General features: G+C 32.7%; 1 protein-coding gene across 1 annotated transcript; it reads right to left on the bottom strand.

Annotated features, from left to right (window-relative positions):
* Window positions 1–11,012: 11,012 nt before the first annotated feature.
* Window positions 11,013–16,088, bottom strand: LOC125421927 (tyrosine aminotransferase). The gene is made up of 7 exons (XM_048472092.2): window positions 15,644–16,088; window positions 12,846–13,185; window positions 12,517–12,735; window positions 12,218–12,277; window positions 11,829–11,984; window positions 11,635–11,728; window positions 11,013–11,309 (listed from the first exon to the last, which is right to left on the bottom strand). Exons 1-7 carry the CDS (start codon window positions 15,913–15,915, stop codon window positions 11,191–11,193), a joined length of 1,260 nt encoding a protein of 419 aa, XP_048328049.1. The 5' UTR covers window positions 15,916–16,088; the 3' UTR covers window positions 11,013–11,190.
* Window positions 16,089–27,335: the final 11,247 nt, after the last annotated feature.

Genomic DNA, 27,335 nt, shown 5'->3' with positions numbered 1-27,335 from the left:
AATACAGTAATCCAGTGCAAAATAAATACAACAAGAGTGAAAGAAATATTACAACTGCAATAAAAGAATAACAGGGTACTGCCGAACTAAAACAGCGAGGAAGATCAAGTCCGCTCCGAGTGAACACCGACAACCTGGTACCTAGAGGAACGGAATTTAAGAGTGTGAGATGCTAATCATCTCAGTGAGCGACCCTACTACTATACCATATATTATCACAGTAATAAGTATAAATAATAATTATTTGGAAATAATATTTTCTCTCAAAACCCTTACAATTCACTCAGTTGGAAAGGTTCCCCTTTTAAAACAATTTCACAAAACCCTTTATCCATATTCCCCGAAAACCAAGACATCAATTAAATACCAGAAGCGGTAACAATTATATTTTTAATTCCAATTCAGTTTCCAAACATTTTATTTTTAAAACACAGTTCTGAAAATCATTTGATGCACCCACTATATACCAGTGGCGCCAACAGTACCCAGCGTCCCAAGGTACCGCCAGACAGGAGGTTATAGAAAGAAACCGGCATACGGTCGCGTGGCGTCCCACAGCGCCGCTGCTAACCTGGTGTCCCGGCCAAAGGGGGGTGGCCGCCCTCTCCGATGGCATGCACAGGACACCCTCATAATATCAACCGCGCGCTACTCACACCCACCTGCGCGCTAATCACAACCGTGTGCACACTAACCATATCACATATACCATATCACATAATCAGAACACCAGTACGTGCACGGTGCATCTAAAAATCATAAATTTCACAATTTTAAATTATAAAACAAATTTCACATTTTTCATAAGCATAGCGGACATAATCCATCCGCTTGAACCCGGAAATTCTCCGTAATTTCTTTATAATCAATACCATAAATTCCATGGTTTTCAAATCCACCAACTCCCAAAATCCATCAATTCAAATATCCACATTTTTCCAAGCATAATAATTTCTCGAAATATCATAATCAAATCTCATAATATTCCATGGGCATATTTTATAAAAATTGAAATCACCAACATAACCAGATATTTTCCTTGAAATATTTGAAAATCAAATCGTGCCCAATTTACCATTAAAACCACACCAATTTCAAAATCCTCAAAACCATAAAATAATTCCACACGGCATAAATTTGTAGAATTCGCATTTTCTTAAATCCAATAAATTCATAAATAAGTCTACAATAAATCCAATAAATATTTGGCACATAGATATTAAATTCCAAATATTTAATTCACACATAATATATTCATCAATTAAATTCCCCAAAATTAATTTGAAGGTGGGTCACTCACCTGGAGCACGCAATTAACCCATGATCCACTACGGGATCAATTCTACGACTCACCGGTGCTCCTAGAACAAAATTCACAGACAGTCAAATAAATTAATATTTTATTCGGGTAAATAATACCCGGTACCCGGGGGGTCAAAACACAAACGATATCTAGAATTTACGAGTTATATACCGAATCGAAGCTCGAGTGATGCTAATCACAGATCCGGTCTTAATTTTCGATGATCGTACCCGACGGGGTCGGAATTTTATCGGGAAGCTTTTCGGGTTTCGGCTCCGCAATTCTCCCAAACCGTCGCGAATTGGTGGAAACGGAAGTCGGATTTGGGTTCAGGAGGTCGAACACTGCGGACTGGAGCTGGCCGGAAATTTTCGGGTACTCGCCGGAACAGTAATTTCCGGCGGGCCGCCACGTCACCGGCAACCGTCGCCGGAACAGTAATTTCCGACGGTGGCCGTTTGCTGTGAAATTTTGCAGATTTGTAGATCGTGAGGAGAGCAATCCAACGGGACCGACGGTGAGCAAAACGGAGGTCGGACGGCGGAGAAATCACCGTTTGAAGATTTTCGACCCCTCGCCGGAAAACGCTCCGATCCCGGCGCGTCGGTGGTCCGATGGCCGTGATTTTTGGTGGGTAGGCCGGACTTGAGGAGAGGATGCTGGGTGTATGGCGCGTGTACTGTTTATCGGCCGGAATAGTGCCGATTCTCGGTGGCCGGCGGTGGAGGGGGAAAAATCGCCGCCAAACTTTGGACGTCCGATCCGGGCGCGTCCGGCGGCCGTTCGCCGTGAAATTTGGAGGTTTTGCCGGAAATGAGGTGGGCAAGCTTTCTGTCCGGCGCGTGTACAGTAACTCGGCCGGAACAGTGGCAAAATCCGGTGGCCGGCGGTGGCTCTCTCTCTCTCTTCTCTCTCTTTCTCTCTCTTCTCTCTCTTTCTCTCTCTTCCCCGAGAGTTTTTCAAAATTAAAACCCTGCATGACACTGTTCATGCCACGTGGACCAATCAGAAACTGACACGTGGCGTTTCACTGTTCACCGACCCAAAAAAATATTAAAATAATACGGTATCCGGTAAACTTCAAACGTCCATAACTTTTTAACCGGATGTCCGTTTTGAGCGTGCCGCTAGTCTGTGAACTCGTATCGACGAGCACTTCACAACCATGCATGAGTCAAAGCTCAATTCCCCATAAACAAAAAGTCAACTCCGGCACCCCTTGGACAGTTTGGACCGCAACTTGTTTCGTCCATAACTTTCAAACCGTAGCTCCGTTTTCGACGTGCTACCAATCTACGAACTCGTGGCATCGTGCACTTCGCCACGGTGCCCTAGTCATCTCGAAATTCCCACCGAGTCTAAAAGTCAACTTTTGACCCCCTTCGGTCAACGGTCAACGGTCAACCTCGGTCAACGTGCACGGATTCCGGTGCGATTTGGGACGGGGTGTTACATGAAGAGTTGAATCCCGAAAGCTTTCTGGCGAGATTCCGGCCACCACCGGTCCGATCTTCGGGAAGTAAGACTGGATTTATAATCCTCGTCGCTCAAGCTTCGATTCGGTATATTACTCGTCAACTTTGGTTGTCGTTTGTGTTCGCTCTCCGGGTACCCATTTGGGAGTTACCAGATTAAAATATTAATATATGTGGTTTGGTGTATTTTGGATGTTTTAGGTGTACGTGCGAGTAGTGGAGTCGATCCTGCGGAGGATTTTGATTAAGATACATGCTTAAGGTGAGTGACCCACCTTCAAATTAATTTTGAAAATTAAATTTGTGAATATTATGTGTGATTTGAATATTTGAAATTTATATTCTATGTGTCAGATATTTAATTGATTTATTGTGGAAATTATTGGATTTATTTTGATTAAAGAAAATATGCATTATATAAATTTATGCCATGTGAAAATTATTTTATGGTATTGAGAATTGTGGAATTCAATTATATATGAAATTCTTGTGGTTTTAACATTATTTTGGGCATGATTTGATTTTCAAATATTTCAAGGAAAATATTTGTTTATGTTGGTGACTTCAATTTTTATAAGTATGCCCATGGAATGTTATGTAATTTAATTTATTATATTTCAAAAATATTTATGCTATTGGAAAATTTTGAATATTTAAATTGGTGGATTTGAGAGCTGGTGGATTTGAAAATTATGGAATTTATGTGGTGAATTTATGACGATGATTATAAAGGAATTGTGCAAAAATTACGAGTTTAATTGGATGGGATAAACCCGGTATATTTATGGAAAATTTGAAATTTTGAGATGTATTGATTTATGATTTTTAGATGCACCATATACGTACTGGTGTTCTGTTTATATGTGATATGGTTAGTGTGCACACGGATGTGATTAGCGCGCGGGTGGGTGTGAGTAGCGCGCAAGTGATTTTATGAGGTTGTCCTGTGTTTGCCATCGGATGAGGGTAGGCCGCCCCTCCATGGCCGGGACACCTGTTTGCAGTGGCGCGGTGGGACGCCATGCGACCGTATGCCGGTTTCTCTCTATAACCTCCTGTTTGGCGGTACCTTGGGACGCTGGGTACTATTGGCGCCACTAGTATATAGTGGGTGCATAAAGTGATTTTCAGAACTGGGATTTTAAAATAAATATTTTGAAATTGTATTGGAATTAAGAATATAATTAATATTGTTTTTGGTATTTATTTGAATGGGGATTTTAAATTGGTTTAATTTTCCCTATACTTAATTATTCAATAAATTAATTTCTTTTTAATTATAAATTTGGAATGCTTGATTTATTATATTTTATTTGATATTTAGTTGAATAAATTGATTCCTTGGTTTTCGGGGATTATGAATAAAGGGTTTTGTGAAAATGTTTTAAAAGGAGAACTTTTCCAACCGAGAGAATCGTAAGGGTTTTGAGAGAAAATATTATTTCCAATTAATTATTATTTATCTACTTAATTATCGTGGTATTATAATTGTATAGTAGATAGGGTCACTCACTGAGATGATTAGCATCTCATATTTTTAAATTCCGTTCCTCTAGGTACCAGGTTTGTCGGTATTCATCCGGAGCGGACTTGATCTCCATCGCTGTCTTAGTTCGAGAAGTACCCTGTTCTTCATTTATTGAAATTGTAATATTTCTTTCATCCATGTTGTATTCTATACTTAGTAGTACTTCATGAAGCTCTGTGTACTGTCTCGGACATTTATGTATTAATTATGCACTGAGTTACTGTTATTCTTTTGGAGTGCTATAAATTTGTGGAATCAAATTGTAGTAATGTGGGAGGAATAAGGGGACGATATAGAAGTGTGTTTTCAGTGCAGGAAATTTGTGGTAAGTCCATCCCTTAGGGGAGGTTCTGCCGGATTTTCCATTGGAGGATCCGGTAGGGTTTTCCTGGGATCAGGGCTTATCTAGGGTTCCGGTGAGGAATTTTGGACGGATCCTAACAAATTATATATTTTTAAATAATTTAAAATTAAAAGATATCAAAAGGGTAATTTAAAAAATTAAAATAATTGAGACTGTATTGAGTTATTTTGTTATCGTAACTAGAAATTTTATTATTATTATTTTTTTTACCAAATCAACTTAACTGGTTTTTTGGACAATCCCATTTGAGATGTCTTTTTTGAGTTACTATCTATTTTTTGATATGGCCAAAAAAAAAAAAAAAGAAGGACTAATAGATAAAACATTATGCTCTAAATTTGTAAGAGAAATTGAGATCTATTAGTAATTCATAGATATTCATGCTCTTATAACTATAGCTACTTACAATCAAGATTTAAAATTTCAATATTAGTGGAAATATTGAGAGTTCAAAATATAAAAATATCCATAAAAATATTGAAAATTATCGAATATCGATAAAAACTTATAAAAATTGATGGAAACAAAGTTTAAAATATCTGATATTTTTATTTTTTGAAAGGGTCAAAATAAAATTTAAGTTCGAAATAGAAATTGATAGAATTTTCATAATATCCATTGAATGTTCCAAAATTTTGCCAAAATTTCCATGAAATTTTTTGTAAAATATCCACATCAAATCCTTAACGATTTGGTTAAAAATATCTATAATTTTCATGGAAATTTCTAAAATTTCCACTGAAATTTTGAAAATATCTAAGGAAATTTTTTAAATTTTTTCTAAAAAATTTATAAATATTATTGATATTTAGTAAATTTTTTTATCAAATTAACTTCATTGATAATTCTTTTATCTTTTAATTACTTTTTAGAAATTTAGTGATATAAACAAAATATAATGAATTGAATTGAATAATATTAATAAGTTCTACTTATTGAATATTGATAAAGCAAAAATACAGAAATTGTAAATTATATTTTTTAACCTGACAAATTTTATTTTCGAGAATATTTGTTTTACAAATGTGGGTAAATAGATGATAAAATACATACATGTGAAATAATAATGTTTGTTTGAAAAATAAAAAAAATTCTTGACAATTCATAAGTTTTTTATTTTTATTTTTTTTATTTACATTTTGAAAAAGTTATAAGAGGTAGTGGCCAAAAGGAATCACCAAGTCGAGAAGTTGGATTAAGTCCATTTACTGGTGAACAATATTATACACATGCAACACAAGATGAAGATCATGAGAGTAGAGATGCAGGTCAAAGATTCTGTACAATTGAAAAATACTATATACGTAAAGAGAAATCTATAACAGAGATGTCACAACAAGAAGAAGATTTGAATTCTATGAATTTTGGATCTATGAGGATTGGAAATCATTTTCATAATCCTTATTCAATGGATATTTATGAAATGTCATCAAGTAGCAACTCAAGGGTACTATCTCAAACTCAACCATCAAAGAGAATAACGCAAAATCCATGCAAAATTATCAGGGAGATACATCTTTTCATAACTACTTCTCATATTTCACATCTCAAAATCAAAATGAAGAAGAAATCGATGATTTTCAACCACCTAGAAGTTCTATGTGGTGTGAAGATGACATTTATAAACTACAATATAATTGTAATAATTATTTTATATATTTTCGTTAATAAATAATTTTATCATATATGTATTTTGCTACATATTTTAATTAATAATAATTCATCTATGGTCATTAATGCTTATTATAAATTAATTCACTAAGAAGAATATAATATTCATTTAATATTTTAGTAAGTTTAATAATCAATTTGATAATTGATAATTAAATAGCAAGTTTCAATAAATTTTTTTTTAAAAAAAATTTCCATTATTTTTTATAATTTTTTATTGATATTCAATATTTTCCGATATTTTCATGAAAATTTTCGTATTTTAAAATCTCAATATTTCTATCGATATCGATTTTTGGAACCTTGGATGGAAATTGACAGAAATTTATTTTTAAAAATGAAATTTTTTATTAAAACTTTAGGACGAACTTATTTAATTAATTAATTATAAAATTAGCTATTGAAATTGCAAAAATATTGAATGGATATTATACTTCTTTTAATCAATCGATTTATAATAAGCGTTAATAGTTAAAAACATACTATTGTTAATTAAAAATATGTAAAAATATATATTTAGTAAAATTATTTATTAATTAAAATATACAAAATAATTATTATAATTATATTATATTTTATAAATGTTATTTCAATACTATAAAAAACTCCTAAAAAATTAACAATTGTTTGTATTTTTTTCATTTTTATTTTAAAATGTGAAATATAAGAACTAATAATTAAAAGATGTATCTTCTTGCTAATTTTGCAAGTAATTATTAGTATACCATCGGTACCAAAATTTTGAAATCTTGGTTTTGAAAAAATATATTTCTTGCAAAATTTTCAATTTTGTCTATGTTTTAATTTTTATTTACTTTATAATATTTATACAAATATTAAATTTATTATTGTAAAAGAAAAATAGTAATAGGTAGATAAATTTGTAACATGTGATATTAATATTTTCTAAGAATATGATAGGTAGACTTATCTAATGTAGTTTTGGACATTATTTGTTAAATGTGACTTTTTTATATATTTTTATTTACCTAATTATTGAAAGATAATTGAAAGTTAGAAAATCTATCAACAGTATTAATTTGGCAAAAATTTACTGAACATCAATAATATTTATAAAAATTTTAACCAAAAATAAAATTTCATAAATATTTTCATAATTTCTATGAAAATTTCATGCAAATCTATGGAAATTTCATAAAATTTTATTGAAGTTATAGATTTTTTAATCAAATTGTGAAGAATTTGATGTGAATATTATGATAGAAATTTTTATAAAAATTATGAAAAAATATCACAAATTTTGATGAATGTTATAAAAATTGTATCCATTTTCAGTTGGAAGTTAAATTTCCTTTCGATATGTTTACAAAATAAAATTTTCATGAAAAAGTTTAATATTTTGAACATTGCTCACTGCTAATGTCCTTTTACTAACTATGGTAACTGTTACTAATACTTTGCATATTCCATTTCTACCCACTTAAATTTTATTCTTTATTACTACATCTCTCTACTTTCTTCTAGGGCTGGCAAAATTTCATACGACACGACAATTTACGGATTTGGGTTGATAATATTGTATCGGATCTACATCAGTATTACCCAATAAGACTTAATAAACTAACATGTTTTAATGGGTGAAACAAGATAAATACGATAAACCCATTAGATCCATTAAACAAGAGTATTTTGGTAATTACACAAGTTTTATGATATTAAAATTACTTAATTTATTGCTAAACATGTATTAATTTATACTTTTTAATTGAATTTTTTAAAAATCTAAAAGCAAACAAGAACTTTTGCCATTTTTAAAAAAATATTATTTTATTATTTCAAAGCTAAGTGAAATTTAAATTTTTAAATTTATATTTATTATTAATGGGTTAACGAGTTGGGTGATGAGTTATATGAGAATTTATCGAATGGGTTTGAATTTAATATATTTTCACATGAAAACTTAACGGATAGTGTTTGGGTTAACTTAATTCCACACAAACACGAAATAATACGACACGAGCACGATTTAACACGATACGTTGCCAGGCCTACTTTCTTCTTTTTTTTTGGGAAATCTTAACGTTTCTTTCCGCTTTTTCCATCACCTTGATTTACTTACCATTCTTTCTCCTTTCTTTCCTTTTTACAGCACAACACTAAAATTTTTATGCATTTAATTATATATATATATATATATATGTATATTGTTATACTAAAATTTATAATATGGTTTCAATGAATCTTTTTTGGTAGACAATCAAATTATCATATATGTATCTCTAATGATATTACATTTGTAACAAGCAACATATATAATTAGCATTTTTTTAATCAAAGTGAAATATAAAACAATGTGGTGTGTTTATATTATATGTTACGTAATGTGATGTATAAAATATGCAAAGCAAAATATAAAATATATTATTTAAAGATAAAATATTTCAAATTTAAAAAGAAAAACCAAAACTATCATCACACATCACATTTTGTAACATCAAATAAAATATAAAATATTTACTAAATGTTCAATTATATAAATGATCTGTTGTATCATATCTTGAAGGCTACCACTACTAGTGTAAATAGACAATTGGGCTAACATCCAAACATGAACGTCTTGTAAGTTTGTGCACATAATATATATCGTTATTATGGTAAGTTTATATGCTTACTTTATGGTGATCATTTTACGTCCTATTATATATCGTTATTATGGTAAGTTTATATGCTTACTTTATGGTGATCATTTTATGTCCTATCAAATATAGTGGGATATTTAGAAAAAAATTTGTAGATAGAAATCCTACTTCTCACCAAATTAATATGGTGTTTCTAGCACCATGTCAATCAAACATGGCATGTTTGTCTTGCTTGTCATCATCCTTGTTTTGGCGTGAGTTTCTTCTGGGTCACGCCACATTATCTATCTTGACCACAGATCATGATCTCCCTCCACTCACGTAGTGTGCTATTGTTGTTATTTCCTTCTTTTGGATGAAAAATGTCTGTCATTAAGTAGGAGTTGGATCCTCTATTTACTCCTCCTTTTTTTTTTTCTTTTTTTATTTTTTTTTTGTTTTTTTGTTTTTTGTTTTTACTTATCTATGCTTCCTTTTTAATCTTAGTTTTTCATTTCAAATTCATTTAATCTAATAGTCAAAAATAATATCACATCATTTGAGAACACATGAGTTTCAGGTGACTATTAAAATTTAAGCGATGTGCAATATAGGTGAGGTTTATTTTTGGCGTTTGTTTGAGTACTGGGATTGCAGACAAATCGACACGGCTACCAAAAACCTTAATTTTTGAAAAAGGAAGAAGAAAAAATATCAAAACTTGTTGATAAAATTAACAAAAACAAAAAATAAAAAAGGGATTTTACTCACCGGGATCGAATGGGAACATTGAGAAGCTAAAACAGGCTAAAGGTGTGCCCTTCCCTTTTTATCCTCTTTTACCAGGAAGTCGAATCTTTCTGATTGGTCAAGTCTTCAACTCTGGTATTCTCTGTTGTTTTCAATTTGTTGAAATACCTAACAATCAAAATAGAAAAAATGTTCCATATTTCTATTATTTTCAATTTTCTAGCAACCATCTCCTTTTTTGCCTTTTCAGCAGACTCAGAGAGATATATGAATTTGCCTTGGTGATTGGAATGTTCTATTTCTTACCAAAGTTATAGGAAAAAAGAAAAAGAAAAAGATAATTGCAACTAAAATATAAGTAAATAAAATAATAATAATCCAACTTAGGTCATCTCTTTAAATTTTAAAATTCATTTAAATCAACTTCTCATAACATATTGTAGAAAAAATTTGTCACGTAATGTATCATGGGACATTGATCCGGACAAAATCAAGAACTTAGAGACCTAACTGAACCTGATTAAAATAATAATTTCATTATCTAATATAAATTTTAGAGTTTTTGGTAACCTTATCATTGTTCTATTGAACAATATGTTGGTACCCAAAATCGTCCACCAATGAGAAAGCCCCTCATACACACAAATAACCAAAGGTAAATTAGTCAATGCAAGAGGATGATAGAAGAATATAACCTTGTTCCAATTTCCATGTTCACCAAGAGAGATATCAAACCCGATAAGTCTTAAAAGCTAGAGGAATCGGCACCTTGAAAAAGTTAAAGCAAATATGTGACAATTTTGTAAGTACAAGTGGTGAGGAAAATAGGACAGCTCAAAGGAGGAGGTGGCAAGTTAATGGTTGGCTCCAAGTTTTGATACCAATAAACAATAAATGAAGTTTGTAAGTCTGTTGTCTAGTTTCTCTTTAGAAAAGAATACGTCGATATCATTCTCGTTTTACTTTCACTTAACTTACCGTGCCAGTACAAAGTTGCTCTGGTTTTGTAGCATCAATTCATTAAGCACTTCAATGAACTTATCTACGTTACTTAGATTTGCATCGATGGAGTTTTTAAACTTTTTAAAAGAAATACTACTTTTTTTTTTTTTTCCGCAGCATTTGTTTCAAATTTAGTCTCTAATAAGCTACTAAGTTAAAATGGTCCAACTGCTAAACTGTACACCTGTTTTGCCTAAAAGGTTGCAGTTTTAATTACCGATGATTTCACAAAGAGGCCTTAAATCCTATTATCAATTTGATATCTTATTCGTGTTCCTGACCAATTCAAGTTAAGCGAATTATTTTGCATAATAATATGATTCGTTGGTAATTGAAAAACTAAGAACAAGTAGCATATGCTACACATTTCTCCATTATTTAACTGGTTAAGGTTCAACCTGGTTCAAGTACATTTTTTTTGTAATGAAGTAAGTGAAAATAGCTTTAAGCTAGAGTGTAGATCCAATCTAAGTCACAGATCATCATATCACTCAATTTTATTTGCTCACAACACAAACTTATTGCTTAATTGCATGCCTATCACAAAATGCTTTCAGCCTTCCAAGGGCATCTTCAAAGGTAGGAGGCTCAACAGCAAAAGTAATGCGAAGCCAATTTTTCAATCCAACAGCAACTCCTGCAATCATAAAGGATTGGTTCATTACAGACGATCAATCTTTTTGTAAGGTTAGAGGATTTCCAATTTCTCTACAAATATCCAAACATATTTCACAAATTCATGCTTTTAGGATACAAACATCTAGGATTATTATTAAGAATGAATTTTTTGACAAACAGGTTCAGAGCAAATAGTGAAGGTCACTTTTTTTCTTGAGGCTGAAGAAATCTATCAGCCTCTCTCAAAAAATGGTTTTAAAGATTTCGATTTTATTTCGGAGAGCAACTACAATAGTCATTGATTCACCTTTAGCGGCATTCAGTGACTTGGGTTTTTCAATTACCTGGCAGTATAATAAGGGACTCCTCTTTGGCCAGCTTCAAACAGAAGTCCAAGTCACTGCTAATGTTTTCGAGTAGCAACAAGTTTAGCTTGACCTGTTATAAGGAAACGTAGTTATTAGTTAACTCTTTTCAATTTAAGATACTAATTTGAAGCATGATTAAAAGGTTTGGAACTTTTTTATGGAAGCCTTACCAGTGCAACCATGGATCCTTCTGGTTTTTGTGGACAAGTAAGGCATGGAATTTCCTTAACTCTGTCATACAACATCTCTGCAGTTTCTCTCATTATCGAAAGGATATTTGAAAAGAAATCTTTGTTTGTTTTCTCAAGAATCTGAGGAATTGCTCCCTGAAAACATAATTTTTCAGATCATTATTTGTATTCACTTTGACAAAAATATTATGAGGAAGCAAAATGATAGAAAAAATAAAAAGCATTCCAAAGAAAGAGTCAATACAGCTTCTCTTCTACTAGGATTAAAATATAGCATTACTAAGTGCACTGAGTGGATAAACTTTTTTAATCAGAAATTTGAGAACAATTATATGTAGTTTTTTAATGGTATAACTTGAATCAGGTACCTGGATAAAGGTTACAGGATCAGGGGAAATGTCAAGATAGTTCTTAATGCTCTCCACTATCTGAGAAGTAGAAAACAAAACCACAAAATTAAAGTTTAAAAATGCTAAAGTAATTCATTTTTAAGGAGAATATCAATTTTAATCATAAATAAAAGGCACAAAATTTCACATCCATAAAATGAAGTCTTATTAAGACCCTTTTTATTGGCAATGCATTTCATAGAATAAATTTTCAATTTTTCATAAAAGTTTTTAGTGTATAAGAAATTCTGAGGAAAATACAGAAACAGAACACAAACCCCAGTTTTCTTAAGGATCTCATTGGGGTCATTTGTCACAATCCAACCAAGTCTCCAACCAGGAACAAGCCATCTCTTTGATATAGACCCAAGTGTGAGAACAGGCACAATTGAAGCAAGTTCTCCCATTGGCACGAATGGATTGCTCCCAACAACCAGATGCCCATAAACTTCATCAGAAATCACAAAAATCCCAAGTTTTCTCGCTGTTTCTGCAATCTATGTGCATTAAAGAAAGTAGAAAAGAATTTAAAAAAAAAAAAAAAACTTTTAGTAAGTTTTTGATTCAATTCAAGGTGACAAGTTCATATATATCAAATAATATGTACCTTTTTCAAATGCTGGTATTTGAATACATTTCCACAAGGATTACTTGGGTTTATGATCACAATAGCGGCAGTGTTGTCATCTACAAGAGCTTCAACAGAATCAAGGTCCACCTCCCAGTCTCTTTCAGGGATAAGATCGAAATGGCGAACTTCAAGACGATCGAAAGCTGCTCGAGCTTCATATTGTGGGTAACCAGGCCTAGGTAGCAGAATGTTGGCACCAGGACGGGCCAGAGCTGATATTACAATTTCAATTGCTTGTGTACAACCAGCAGTTAGATAAACATCATCTGGAGAGAGTTGGTATGGAAGATCTTGGGAGAGATACTTTGCAATTGCACTACAAATTTAGTATAATGAAAGCATTAACTTTATTGTATTTTTATCATGATACAATCATAATAATCCCATGAAATGTATCAAACCCATTTATAAAAATTATTGCCATATTTAATCATTTTTCTAAGTTATTTTGCTTATTTTCATTGCCTAATTCAACAAAACAATAACTTTTTAAGCAGGATTAGGGTAAAACTATTTACCATAAGCATATGGTGCTAACAAACTAGAAGACCAAGATAGGGTGTGAAGTTTTACATGAAATGATTGAACACAGGATTTCAAATCATCCTTTAATTGTTTTTCTTATATATACATATATATATATATATATATATATATTAATCACAAACTTGTAAATTTTCAAACCAAACAAACTGTATATTAACCCCGCCGAAAAAAAATAAATAAATAAAACGGAAATTGGATATATAAATAAATAATGATGAGCATGGTTTTACTATTGTGCTAAATGTCACCCATCTCTTGGTGTAAAATAACTGTGTGATTGCGCATGATTACAGGTAATGCCTGCATTGATCATTGATTAGACTATGATAAATGATTGTTGTCTAAACTAAGTATTTATAACGATATACATGTAAAAATTGTATAGAAAACAATAATATTTTAGAAAAATAATTATATTAAAACTCATTTTAACTAAGCATTGATAGTCTTAGAGCATTTGTAATGGCAGATGCTGTTTTGTCATTATCATTTATATAATTTAGTATTAACATAGATTCTCCAATAATAAATATCAATATCAATATAAAATATTGTCATTTATGTTTTAACAAAAAGTGCTAAAAATATTAAATAGATATGGAATCTATTTTTAAATTATTTTTTGTCAATTAAAAATAAAATAATATTGATTAATCCATTAAATGATATAGGGTCATATGCTTTATAAAAGTAGGATCAAATATCAAATTTTGCCATTGAAATTTTTCAATCTTCTATTAAAAAAGCCAAATAAAAAACAAATGTCAGATTTTTGGAATGACAGGCCTGGAGATGCTCTTTGATGTAGCGCTGCCAATTGATAAAATAAAAAATTATGACACATTTTCTTTCTTTATCATATGAAATCTCTGACACGTTGATTGGAAAAATGATATGTGAGAATTTTAGCATTGCTTGGAGAGTATCACGTGGAGATGAGTCAGGTTACCCTACGTTTAATTCTGCTGAGAAGAACTGGTTTTGTCGTTACTTTAAAGTTTAGCGGCACGTGACTCCTTTTTGTTTTTGTTTTTGTTTTTTGTTTTTTGTTTTTTTTTTTTTTTTTTTTTTGGGATAAACTAGTGGCACGTGATCTCACACAAAACAGCAAATGTTAAAAAACTGACCACACCACTGTTGTTTGTTTATTTAAATTCATCCAAAACATTTTATTTTTTATTTCTTAAGTTTACAAATATATGGAAGCAAGAATTTATTATTAATCAAGAAAGATTCTTATATATAGCTGTCAATATTACATATATATAGTTTATTTTTCATCAAGATGGTTTGATGAAAAATTATTTAAATTTTTATTATTAATCATTATATTAATTTAATGGTTAAGATTTAAAGATTTTTTTGATTGTCTAGATGAGTTAAAGAATAAAATCAACTCTGCTTAGACATATTTAAATCCAAAAATAGTTTTCATTTCAATAATGGGAAAAATATGAAAGCCCTCATAAGAAACCATAAAAATCTTGATATGGAAACCATCAAAATATTCTGATAAAAGATTTCTCATATATATATATATATTTGATATTGCAAATGGGAGAATTGATTATTAACCAAGAAGGTTCTTATATAGTTGCCAAGATAATGGGAGAATTGATTATTAACCAAGAAGATTCTTATATAATTGCCAAGATTATATATATATATATATTTGTTATTGCAAATAGGAGAATTTGAATTCGGCATCTTATTAAAAAAAAAAAAAAAGTAATTAAGCCATTAAATTGCTCCCAAAAAAAACAGTGTCACCTCACTAGATTTCTTAATTTAATTTACAAATGGCTATATTTTCTTCTTAAAAATAAATAAATAAATATTATATCTAATTGAGTCTGGACGTTCATCTCATCATTTGGGTCCATCGTAGGTTTTTAAGGTGCCCGCATAAGTTAGATTTTATTAATGCACGTCCAATTTGTACGAGTCGCTTAGCACGTCCACAGAGTACTTTATTGGAAAATGATCTCACCAAAAAATAATAATAATAATAATAAATAAATAAATAAATAAATAAAGAAAATAATGAAAAAAGTACAAAAATTGACCACACTTTCTTAGTTCCAGACTCTATCAATACATGGGACAGCCATATTCACAATTTTTATTTATTTTCTAAAACGTGTAAAAAATAAAAATGATTAAATTATATTTTCTTCTAAATTAAAATGAAAAAAAAAAAGAAGAAGAAGAAAAAAAATGTGGCGTACCTTCTCGCCGAATGAATTCCAACGGTGGGAGAATAAGAGTTGAAGCAGAATGAGCGGACGCAATCCACCACGGCATCGACGGCGGAGGGAGTGATCCGATAACTTGGAAAGTCGGTGGGATCGCCGCGGCCCAACATGATGGTGGGACGGGGATGGTGGGGGTCGATGTTATGCATTAGCAAATTGAGAACACCACGGACGGAGATTGAAGCCGCATTGAGCTCTTCGTTTCCTCGGAATTTCCATTTCTCATTATCACAACCATTTTCCATCTCCTACTACTACTCTAACAACTCAAGGATATAAAAAAAAAAAAAAAGAATAATTAGGGCTTGATTCTCTCAGTGTTTGGAGAATATATGTATGTAGATCTTTTTTTATTTGGGTTTTTGAAGCGGTGGAGTACGCAATTAGAGACCAAAACCATACCTCTTTTATATGCATGTGATCCGTAACTAATAACATTTTTCTCCTTCTGATACATACATATATATATATATATATATATATATATTAAAATGAAAATAAAAATGTGTGATCCGTAACCAAAATGCATTATGCATGTAGCTAGAGACAAAATGCAATTTGTTTTTATTTTTATTATTTTTATTTTTATTTTGTTGGGATCTACTTCAAAGATGTTTGCATCCTTTTTATTTGATATTTTCGCATAATATTTCGTTAAAAAAAATCATCCCAAATATATATCGTATATATAACAATGACCATGTCCACTTTATCACTTCTTTATAAAAAATTTAAAAATAAAAATAGAAACTTTATCGCTTCCCATAAATATACATGCAACATGAACTCAACGCTTTGAAGCAAACAAAAATAAAAATATAAAAAAAATGAATTCAATGCTAATCACACATCACATTACTTAACATCAAAACAAAATATAAAATATGTGTATTAAATGTCCTATAATACAAAAATGGTCTGTTGTACCATATTTTGAAGGCTATATACTACTGGTGTAAATAGCAAACTACTCAGGTTAAAAAATAAAGTTTTTAATATGAATATTTGTAATAATTTGTACCAAAATATCCATGTTGTACAATTTGACAAGATTTGACTAAATTTGATCAGGTTTGACCAAGTGAATAGTATGTGGGATCAAAGTTGACTTTTTTTATGGATAAGATTTTTTGATTTGACTGATGTACTATTATATACAGTTTTTTGATATGAGTTCATAAACTGGGAGCATGCCAAATTTTGAGCTATGAATAAAAAGTTATGGTTTTGTAAAATTTCAAATATCAGTTTTATATCAGTGTCTAAACCAGTCCTAAATTTTCGTCTGTTAGTGACCCATACTTTATATAAATGTGGAAAAGCACGCACAGCAAGAAACAAGTTCCAAAATATCCATTTTGTTATCCAAACCCAAGAAATTTCTCTCCAGATGCACTGACCTAAACTGGATCGTTTCTAACCCGTTTTACATTTAACTGGGTCATCGCCATTTTGCCCGATTCTGACCACCTCCTTATGCACTTTGAGACGACCTCGCGGGCCAAATTTCAAGCCCAACCGCTGGCAAATGGGCCGAAATAGGCCGTTTTAACCTTGCAACGGCCGTTTAACGTTTTCCGACTATTGACCCTTTTTTGATTATTTCAAGCCAACCCATAGACCTTTCCCATCATTTTTGGACCCTTTGAACTCATTTCTGTGGTCTTTTTGCCAAGATTCCTCACCATTTGAGACGTACATCAATGTGGAGTTTAGCCGAGTATTGCGATGAGTTTTCCGACCACCGAAGGAACCTTTGGACCGAGGTGAGCATACTAATGGGTTCCTTGTCTCTTGGGCTTCTCGTTGATATAAAATTTGTAAATTTTGGAGGTCATTTGATAATTTTTCTATTTTTGGGTCAATTAGTTAAATTTAGGATAAGTTCAGACTATGTTTGGACAAAATTGGTCAAATTGGTTAAAATTAGAGTTGGATTAGTGAAATTAGATATTATTAGGACCCATTAGAAGATTCAATTTTAAAAGATTAGCCTTTGGGTGAACGGATCCTAAGGGTATGCAGTATAATTAGACTATTCGGTTTCCAATTTATGAAATTTTTTTAGTGGTATAAATTATTTTAAGACATTTGGTTCATACAAGTATCTTTAGTTTAGTTATTGGAGCATGAGAAATATTTTATTTATATTACAGACACTCGTATTGAGTCTAGAGGTGGTCCTGCAGGGGAGCAGAAGTGAGTATTTGCAGTACTGTGAAGGGTTATATCATTTTTTTAAATGTTTTGGATATAGAGTATAGTATATATGTGCTTCGAATATTTTACATATATACCATTTGACTAATATGTTTGGTTTATACATATATAAATATTTGATTTTTTATATATGTGTTATCATTTTTTGTGACGTTTGACAATATTTTAAGCGGTTTTTAATTCTAATGAGTTCATAAATGGACTTTGGTATTTAATATCTTGGAAATTAAATTGAGGTTTTTAATCATTTTGGAAATTATTTGTGTAACACCCCGTCCCGGATCGCACCGGAATCCGTGCACGTTGACCGAGGTTGACCGTTGACCGTTGACCGAAGGGGTCAAAGTTGACTTTTTGACTCGGTGGGAATTTCGAGATGACTAGGGCACCGTGGCGAAGTGCACGATGCCACGAGTTCGTAGACTGGTAGCACGTCGAAAACGGAGCTACGGTTTGAAAGTTATGGACGAAACAAGTTGCGGTCCAAACTGTCCAAGGGGTGCCGGAGTTGACTTTTTGTTTATGGGGAATTGAGCTTTGACTCATGCATGGTTGTGAAGTGCTCGTCGATACGAGTTCACAGACTAGCGGCACGCTCAAAACGGACATCCGGTTAAAAAGTTATGGACGTTTGAAGTTTACCGGATACCGTATTATTTTAATATTTTTTTTTGGGTCGGTGAACAGTGAAACGCCACGTGTCAGTTTCTGATTGGTCCACGTGGCATGAACAGTGTCATGCAGGGGTTTTATTTGTTAAAACACTCGGGGAAGAGAGAGAAAGAGAGAGAAGAGAGAGAAAGAGAGAGAGGAGAGAGAAAGAGAGAGAGGAGAGAGAAAGAGCCACCGCCGGCCACCGGATTTTGTCACTGTTCCGGCCGAGTTACTGTACACGCGCCGGACAGAAAGCTTGCCCACCTCATTTCCGGCAAAACCTCCAAATTTCACGGCAAACGGCCGCCGGACGCGCCCGGATCGGACGTCCGAAGTTTGGCGGCGATTTTTCCCCTCCACCGCCGGCCACCGCGAATCGGCACTATTCCGGCCTATAAACAGTACACGCGCCTGACAGCCTTGATCCTCTCCTCAAGTCCGGCCTACCCACCAAAAATCACGACCATCGGACCACCGACGCGCCGGGATCGGAGCGTTTTCCGGCGAGGGGTCAAAAATCTTCAAACGGTGATTTCTCCGCCGTCCGACCTCCGTTTTGCTCACCGTCGGTCCCGTTGGATTGCTCTCCTCACGATCTACAAATCTGCAAAATTTCACAGCAAACGGCCACCGTCGGAAATTACTGTTCCGGCGACGGTTGCCGGTGACGTGGCGGCCCGCCGGAAATCACTGTTCCGGCGAGTACCCCGAAAATTCCGGCCAGCTCCAGTCCGCAGTGTTCGACCTCCTGAACCCAAATCCGACTTCCGTTTCCACCAATTCGCGACGGTTTGGGAGAATTGCAGAGCCGAAACCCGAAAAGCTTCCCGATAAAATTCCGACCCCGTCGGGTACGATCATCGGAAATTAAGACCGGATCTGTGATTAGCATCACTCGAGCTTCGATTCGGTATATAATTCGTAAATTTTAGTTATCGTTTGGTGTTCGCTCCCCGGGTACCCATTTGGGGATTACCCGAATAAAATATTAATATTTGTGGTTTTGGTACTGTGGATGTTTTAGGTGCACGTGCAAGTAGCGGAGTCGATCCTGCGGAGGATCTTGATTGAGATACGTGCACAAGGTGAGTGACCCACCTTCAAATTAATTTGGGGAATTTAATTGATGAATATATTATGTGTGAATTAAATATTTGGAATTTAATTTCTATGTGCCAAATATTTATTGGATTTATTGTAGAATTATTTATGAATTTATTGGATTTAAGAAAATGTGCATTTTATAAAAGTATGCCATGTGAAATTATTTTATGGATTTGAGGATTTTGAAATTGGTGTGGTTTTAATGGTAAATTGGGTACGATTTGATTTTCAAATATTTCAAGGAAAATATTTGGTTATGTTGGTGATTTCAATTTTTATGAAATATGCCCATAAAATATTATGGGATTTGATTATGATATTTCGAGAAATTATTTATGCTTGGAAAAAATGTGGATATTTGAATTGATGGATTTGGGAGTTGGTGGATTTGAAAATCATGGAATTTATGGTATTAATTATAAGGAAATTGTGGAGAATTTCCCGGTTCAAGCGGATGGATTATGCCCGCTATGTTTATGAAAAATGTGAAATTTGTTTTATAATTTAAATTGTGGATTTTATGATTTTTAGATGCACCGTGCACGTACTGGTGTTCTGATTATGTGATATGGTATATGTGATATGGATATTGTGCACACGGATATGATTAGCGCGCAGGTGGGTGTGAGTAGCGCGCGGTTGATATTATGAGGGTGTCCTGTGGATGCCATCGGAGAGGGCGGCCACCCCCCATTGGCTGGGACACCAGGTTAGCAGCGGCGCAGTGGGACGCCACGCGACCGTATGCCGGTTTCTTTCTATAACCTCCTGTCTGGCGGTACCTTGGGACGCTGGGTACTGTTGGCGCCACTGGTATATAGTGGGTGCATCAAATGATTTTCAGAACTGTGTTTTAAAAATAAAATGTTTGGAAACTGAATTAGAATTAAAAATATAATTGTTACCGCTTCTGGTATTTAATTGATGTCTTGGTTTTCGGGAAATATGAATAAAGGGTTTTGTGAAAATGTTTTAAAAGGGGAACCTTTCCAACTGAGAGAATTGTAAGGGTTTTGAGAGACATTATTATTTCCAACTAATTATTATTTATATACCTATTACCGTGGTATGATAGTGTAGAGTAGTAGGGTCGCTCACTGAGATGATTAGCATCTCACACTCTTAAATTCCGTTCGTCTAGGTACCAGGTTGTCGGTGTTCACTCGGAGCGGACTTGATCTTCCTCGCTGTATCTGTTCGCGCAGTACCTTGTTCTTTTTTTACTGCAGTTGTAATATTTCTTTCACTTTTGCTGTATTCTATATTTTGTAGTACTTCATAAAGCTCTGTATACTGTATGGGACACTTATGTATTTGTATTGCACTGGATTACTGTATTTTTATTTTGGAGTGCTGAAATTTGTGGAACCAGTTCGTCGTACTGTGGGAGGAATAAGGGAACAATTATAGAAGTGTGTTTTCAGTGCAGGAAATTTTGTGGTAAGTCCATCCCTTAGGGGAGGTTCTGCCGGATCTTCCACAGAAGGGTCCGGTAGGGTTTCCCTGGGATCAGGGCTTGTCTAGGGTTCCGGTGGGGAACTTTGGACGGGTCCTGACAATTTGGTTGAGAAAACAGATTGAAAATCATATGATTTTGAGCATGTTCAAATATTTTACAATTTTATGTGCTTAAAATTGGTTTATGGTGAACATATTTCACCATGGTATTTCTGATTTAGCATGAAATGATGATTTCAAACTTTTGAAATATTTAAATAAGTGGTTGAATTTGAATATTAAAGTATTATTTATGATACAATATTGTTGGAAAAGAATATATGATTTTACAAGATTATTTTAAGGATACTGTATTGATTATTTTTAATTGGTGTATCATATAGTACCAGAGTTTCTGTTTAGTATTATATTATACCGTACTGGGTTTGCCACAGTACCGTAAGGTTGGTTTCATCCAACGGTTTATTATTGCCATTGATTGTGAGGTCGGGTTAAATTGATTGTTTCGTATTGCCATGGTGCCATGAGGTTGATTTCATCCAACGGTTTATTACTGTCACAGATCGTGAGGCAGGGTTTATCCGACGGTTTATTATTTCCATGGTGCCGTGAGGTTGGGTTCATCCTACAGATTATTCATTGCCATGGATCATGAGGTTGGGTATGTTCTGATGATTTATTATTTTCCACAATGCCTTAATATATTAAGAATCGTGAGGTGGGTATATCCCACGGTTTACAGTTTGGTACATCGAATGTGTCAAGACCAGTCCAGAATTCCTTTCCCGGAACCCTAGACAAGCCCTGATCCCAGGGAAATACCACCGAACCTTCCAACTGAAAATCTGGCAGTACCTCCCCTAAGGGTAGGACTAATAAAAAATTACCTGCACTGAAAATACACTTCTATAATCACCCCCTTATTCCTCTCGCAAACTACAAGTTGTTCCACAAATTTCAGCATTTCTCAACAATAACAACAGTCCAGTGCATAAATAAAACATAAGTATGCCAATAGTATACAGAGCTTTAAGAAGTGCTAATCAACAGAAATACAACAAGGCTGAAAGAAATAATACACTGAAATGAAAGAGTACGGAAGTACTTCTCGAAACACAACAGTAGCGGAAAACTTGGTTCGCTTCGGAAAAACGTCTATCACCACTTGCACCTAAGGGAACGAAATTTAAGAGTGTGAGATGCTAATCATTTCAGTAAGTGACCCTAACTACTGAACACCTTTAGTGATAATAAAATAATATTATTAGCAATTAAGGAATAGAACAAATACCAACAATTAATAAATAAATAATAATAACTGTTGGAAAATAATAATTTCCCTCAAAACTCTTATCAATCGCTCCGTTTGAAATGTTCCCTTTTTAAAACCTTTTCGCAAAACCCAATGTACATACCTCCCGAAAACCAAGGGATTAAACCATTCGATAAACAATAATTAAACAAATATATACCCCAATATATAATTAAAATGTAATAATTTATAGTAAATAATTTTGAACACCTTTGGGGTTTAAAACATTATTTGCAATTTACACCGACGCACCACACCATATACCGGTGATGCCCTCTGATACCCAGCGTCCCGAGCACCGACTGGCGGGGGGGTTAAAGAGAGAAACCTGCAACGGCACTTCGGCGTCCCGACAGTACCGCTACTGAAACCATCAACCCGACCAAGGAGGGGGGCGGCTGTGCGCAATAACAAACTTGCTTACCCACGGTCCAATGGCAACTCACGGGTGAAGTAATAACCGCGCGCTAAACCACATAATACCTACGCGCTACCACGTGTCCATACACCAGAACACCAATACTGTATGAGTGCGTCTAAAAATAAACATTATTAACCAACCGTACCGTTTTCCAAAATTACCGTGGGAAATACATTAAATTCTCACACTTATCATCCCACATATTTTTTATTTAATAAACCGGTACGAAACATTGATAACCAACAAACCACAATTTTCTCAAAGTACGAGATGCAACCATAAAAATACCGCGGGCATAATTTATAAATTTAAACAAATATTTTCGTAAAACATTACCCAGTTATGCCCGAAAAATCATATTTGAAACCACGTACAAATACTATCGAAATACACTTTGCTCATGCATAATAAATTAATTAAACCGCAATAAAATTCATAATTAAATCGCACCACATGAGCATAATTGAAATACCAATTAAACATAATTAATTGCCCAAAATAATTTTTGAAGGTGGGTCACTCACCTGGAGCACGCAATTAACCCATGATCCACTATGGGATCAATTCCACAACTCACCGGTGCTCCGAATCGAAGCTCGTGGAACGAGGATCGCATTACCAGTCTCCATCGACCCCAATTCCGCCGGAGGTGGCCGGAATTTGGCCGGAAAGTTTCGGTCGGTTTTCAATTCCTTGTATCTCGCAACCCGCTTCGAATTTTTGAGATTGGAGGCCATTTTTGAACTTAGAGGACCCAAAATAGGGGGAGAGGAGGTTTAATTTGGACTGGGCTGGCCGGAAAACACAAGAAAAGAGGAGAGAGAAATTTTTCCGGCCGGCGGCTTCTCCGGCCCGATCGACGCGCGTCCGCGCGGCCGGTGACCGTGAAAATTGGCGGCTGAGCTCGCCTCCTCCCTCCGCTCGTCACTGGCCGGCGCGTGAGGACTATGGGTGGCTGGAATTTAAAAACACGGGAGAGAGAGAGACGACGGGAGGGAGAAAAAAACTGTGCGTTTTGTCTCTGTCTTGGTCGGGCTCGGGGAAGAAGAAGGGAAGGAAAGGAAAAGAAAAGAAAGAAGAGAAAAAAAAAAAAAAGAAAAAGAAAAGAGAGGGTGTTTTCCCACGTGGGGAAAAAGAAAAGAAAAGAAAAAGAAAAAAAGAAAAAGAAAAAGAAAAAGGAAAATAAAATAAAAATAATTAAATAATTAAATAATAATAATATTATTTAAAATAATAATAAAAATAATTTGCTATTACACATGGTTAACATGTGGCTTCTTAACATGGTGACATATGGTCACCTTCATTAAGTCACACGTGGCACATCGTTACGCGTTTAAAAAAAATAATATTAAAATAATACGGTATTTGAAAAACTTTACAGGTCCATAACTTTCAAACCACATGTCCAAATCGGACGTGCCACTAGTCTACGGACTCGTATCGATGAGCACTTCACAACCATGCATGAGTCAATGCTCAACCTTGCATGAATAAAAAGTCAACTCCGGCACCCCTTGGACAATTTGGACCTCAACTTGTTTTGCTCATAACTTTCAAACTGTAGCTCCGTTTTCAACGTGCTACCAGTCTACGGACTCATGCCAACGTGTACTTCGTAATGGTACCTCAGTTAACCTAGAATTCCAATCGGGTCAAAAAGTCAACTTTTGATCCCTTTGGTCAACGGTCAACAATCAACCTCGGTCAACGTGTGAAAATTCCGACATGGTTCGGGACGGGGTGTTACAGAATGGTACATTGTATATGTTTTGTGTACATTGATGGTTTTCAAATATTATAGTTATTACTAAACTTTCGTAATAATCTTGTGGAACTGTGTTTATAATATTTACACTCAATTTTTATATCTTGATTATGGCATTTTATAATATTAGATTGATTATTCACTTTATGCCTTTTGAGTATCCATTTCATGATATTGAATTGGGATAGAAGTTTTGATTTTGTGAAATGATTTTTAAACGGAAAACTTTTCAAATGAGTGAAACAAGAGGTCTTGAGAGAAAGATTTTACGGAAATAAATTATTATTTTTCTATTATACTATGCCACTCACTTAGATTTCTTTATTTCATATTTTATTGTTTGTTAGTAGCAGTCTACCTCACGCACAGCCTGTCACTTTGTTCCTTCAATGACAGCAGCAGTATTATCTTTTCTTTATCTTACCTTTATCTTTTTGGACACCGTTTATATCTTATTTGTACTTTTAAACTTTGTTAATACTCTTAGAATGCTCTGCTTTAAATATTGGACTTAATAGAGAACATATTACTTATGGGTGTAGTTATGGCCTATGGTACAATGGATCGGTTGTGGACTTTGTACTGTTGTGGATTTATTTATATTTATATATTGAGGTATTATTAGTAATGCATGTGTTCATTGTCCACGTTTTAAGATGAAGTTCCATTGGATATTCTCTAGGGATTGTCCAATAGAATTTCACTAGGCAGGACCACCTATGAGATCCTGGAAGTGTTCTCGAGGCGGGTCCTGTCAATATTAATATGAGATTTTTTTTTTCAATTTTTAAATCGCACCAAGTATTGAAATTTGAAATTACATTTATTATATGTTTATTTCCCTAAATAGAATTTTAGTATGTTACTAAATCTATATTTCATCATTTTTTAGATTTTAAATCTTAATACTTTATCGATCCAATTGTCATCAAAGATGAATATTAATTTAATAATGCAAAGTAGATTTTATTTTTTACCTAAAACGAATTGAATATATATATATATATATATATATATATAGATATATATGTATATAGTTCTACTATAATAAACTTATATGCTTAATATGGTGAAAATCTTATGTTCAACCAGAAATGGTGGGATATGTACAAAAGAGTTTGCATATTGAAATTACATGTCTCACAAAATACGGGGGGACAAAAAATGTCTAACATAAAGTAAGCACGCAAATTTATTAGGAAAATTGGCATAGTTACCCCTCGAATTAAATTAGGTACTACACATTACATTATAATTAATATTTTCTAGCATTTTGCTCCCAAACTCACAAAATCTTTGGATTGTTAGTCCTTTTGTCAAAATACTAAACAGATACAAAGGTGCAAAGTGCAACTCTTTATAATTTAGGATGACGATTACAAAAATTTTCAAACAAAACTTAATGAAAATTTTTTTTAAAAAATTATTAAAGAGGATTATTATTTTATTCAATAAGTTACAAATGTGATTTTTAAAAAATAAAAATAAAAATTTTAAAATATAATAAATATTCAAAAGAATAAGTAAATAAACAAATAAATAAAAACCAATAAAAATTTTGAATATGTGAAAAAAAAATGCATAGATTAGTATAAAAGTGCAAATGTGATATTTCAAAAAATAAAAATAATAATTTGAGTATAGAGATTACAAAAAATAAAGATCTAAAAAAAAAAAAAAGTGACCAAGTATCTGTGAAATATAAAAGAAAACCTATTTTTATAAAATATGTTCTTTTATTTATTATATATTTTTTATATTTATATTTTTTATTTACAAAAATATTTTATAATATTTATAATTTTTCAAAAAAATTGGACTTTTTTTAATGCTTGTTCAAAATTTTTTTATTGATCTTTAACTTTTTTGGATATTCATTTTGTTTTCTAAATTTTAAATAATAATTTGTACATATTATAGAGATTCTTAATTGAAAAAAAGAAAAAAAAAACATAAACACCTATCAAAAGAAAAACGATAACATATTCATAAAACCTAAAAGAAAAATTGGAAATTAGTTTTATAAAATATTTTCTTTTATTTATTACATGTATTTTTTTTATATTTATATTTATTATATTAAAAAAATACATATAAGATTTTCTAATATGAATTTTTTTGAAAAATTTTTATTTTTTCAATTTTTTTTTTGTTTAATGCATGTTCAAAATTTTCATTGATCTTTATTTATTTATTATTTTAGAAGATCAATTAATTGAAAATTTGACGCGCTGAGTTTTTTTATTGGACTTTATTTATTTTAGAATATCAATTATCTGTAAATATTTTTTTTTTATTTTTGAATAATTACATTTGTAAATTTTGAACTTTTTTACTAACTTATTAGAAAAATAACAATTATCTTTAAAAAAAAATTTTTGTTATTAATTTTTTATTTAGACATTTTTACATTTTGTACATTTAACTATAAAAAATTGCAAGTTGCACTCTTCCTTTAGTATTTTGATAGGAGGGTGAATCATGTAAGGATCTTATAACTTCGAGGTATAAAATGCTAGAAAAAATTATTTAGAGTGCAATGTAAAAGATCTGATATGGTTCAAGGTGCAACAGTGCCAATTTTCAAATTTATTATAGAAAAATTATATATATATATATATATATATATATATATATATATATTATCAATAGAAAATTTATCAATAGGGCTCCATTGATGATTGATGCACTATTTCCGTAAGTATATAGATCGTACAAGTAATAAGTG

This window comes from Ziziphus jujuba, chromosome 4 (genome assembly GCF_031755915.1).
Source record: "Ziziphus jujuba cultivar Dongzao chromosome 4, ASM3175591v1".
Lineage (NCBI taxonomy): Eukaryota > Viridiplantae > Streptophyta > Magnoliopsida > Rosales > Rhamnaceae > Ziziphus > Ziziphus jujuba.
The sequence above is the reverse complement of the archived record's forward strand: the minus strand, read 5'-3'. Positions and strand labels throughout refer to the sequence as shown.

What these genes read in the sequence shown, in the direction of transcription:
- LOC125421927 (XM_048472092.2), bottom strand. Translation starts at nt 15,915, where the DNA reads ATGGAAAATGGTTGTGATAATGAGAAATGGAAATTCCGAGGAAACGAA. An exon ending in GGAATTCATTCGGCGAGAAG is followed by an intron (nt 13,186 to 15,643) that starts GTACGCCACATT and finishes CTAAATTTGTAG; the next exon opens with TGCAATTGCAAAGTATCTCT. An exon ending in ATCCTGTAACCTTTATCCAG is followed by an intron (nt 11,985 to 12,217) that starts GTACCTGATTCA and finishes TTATGTTTTCAG; the next exon opens with GGAGCAATTCCTCAGATTCT.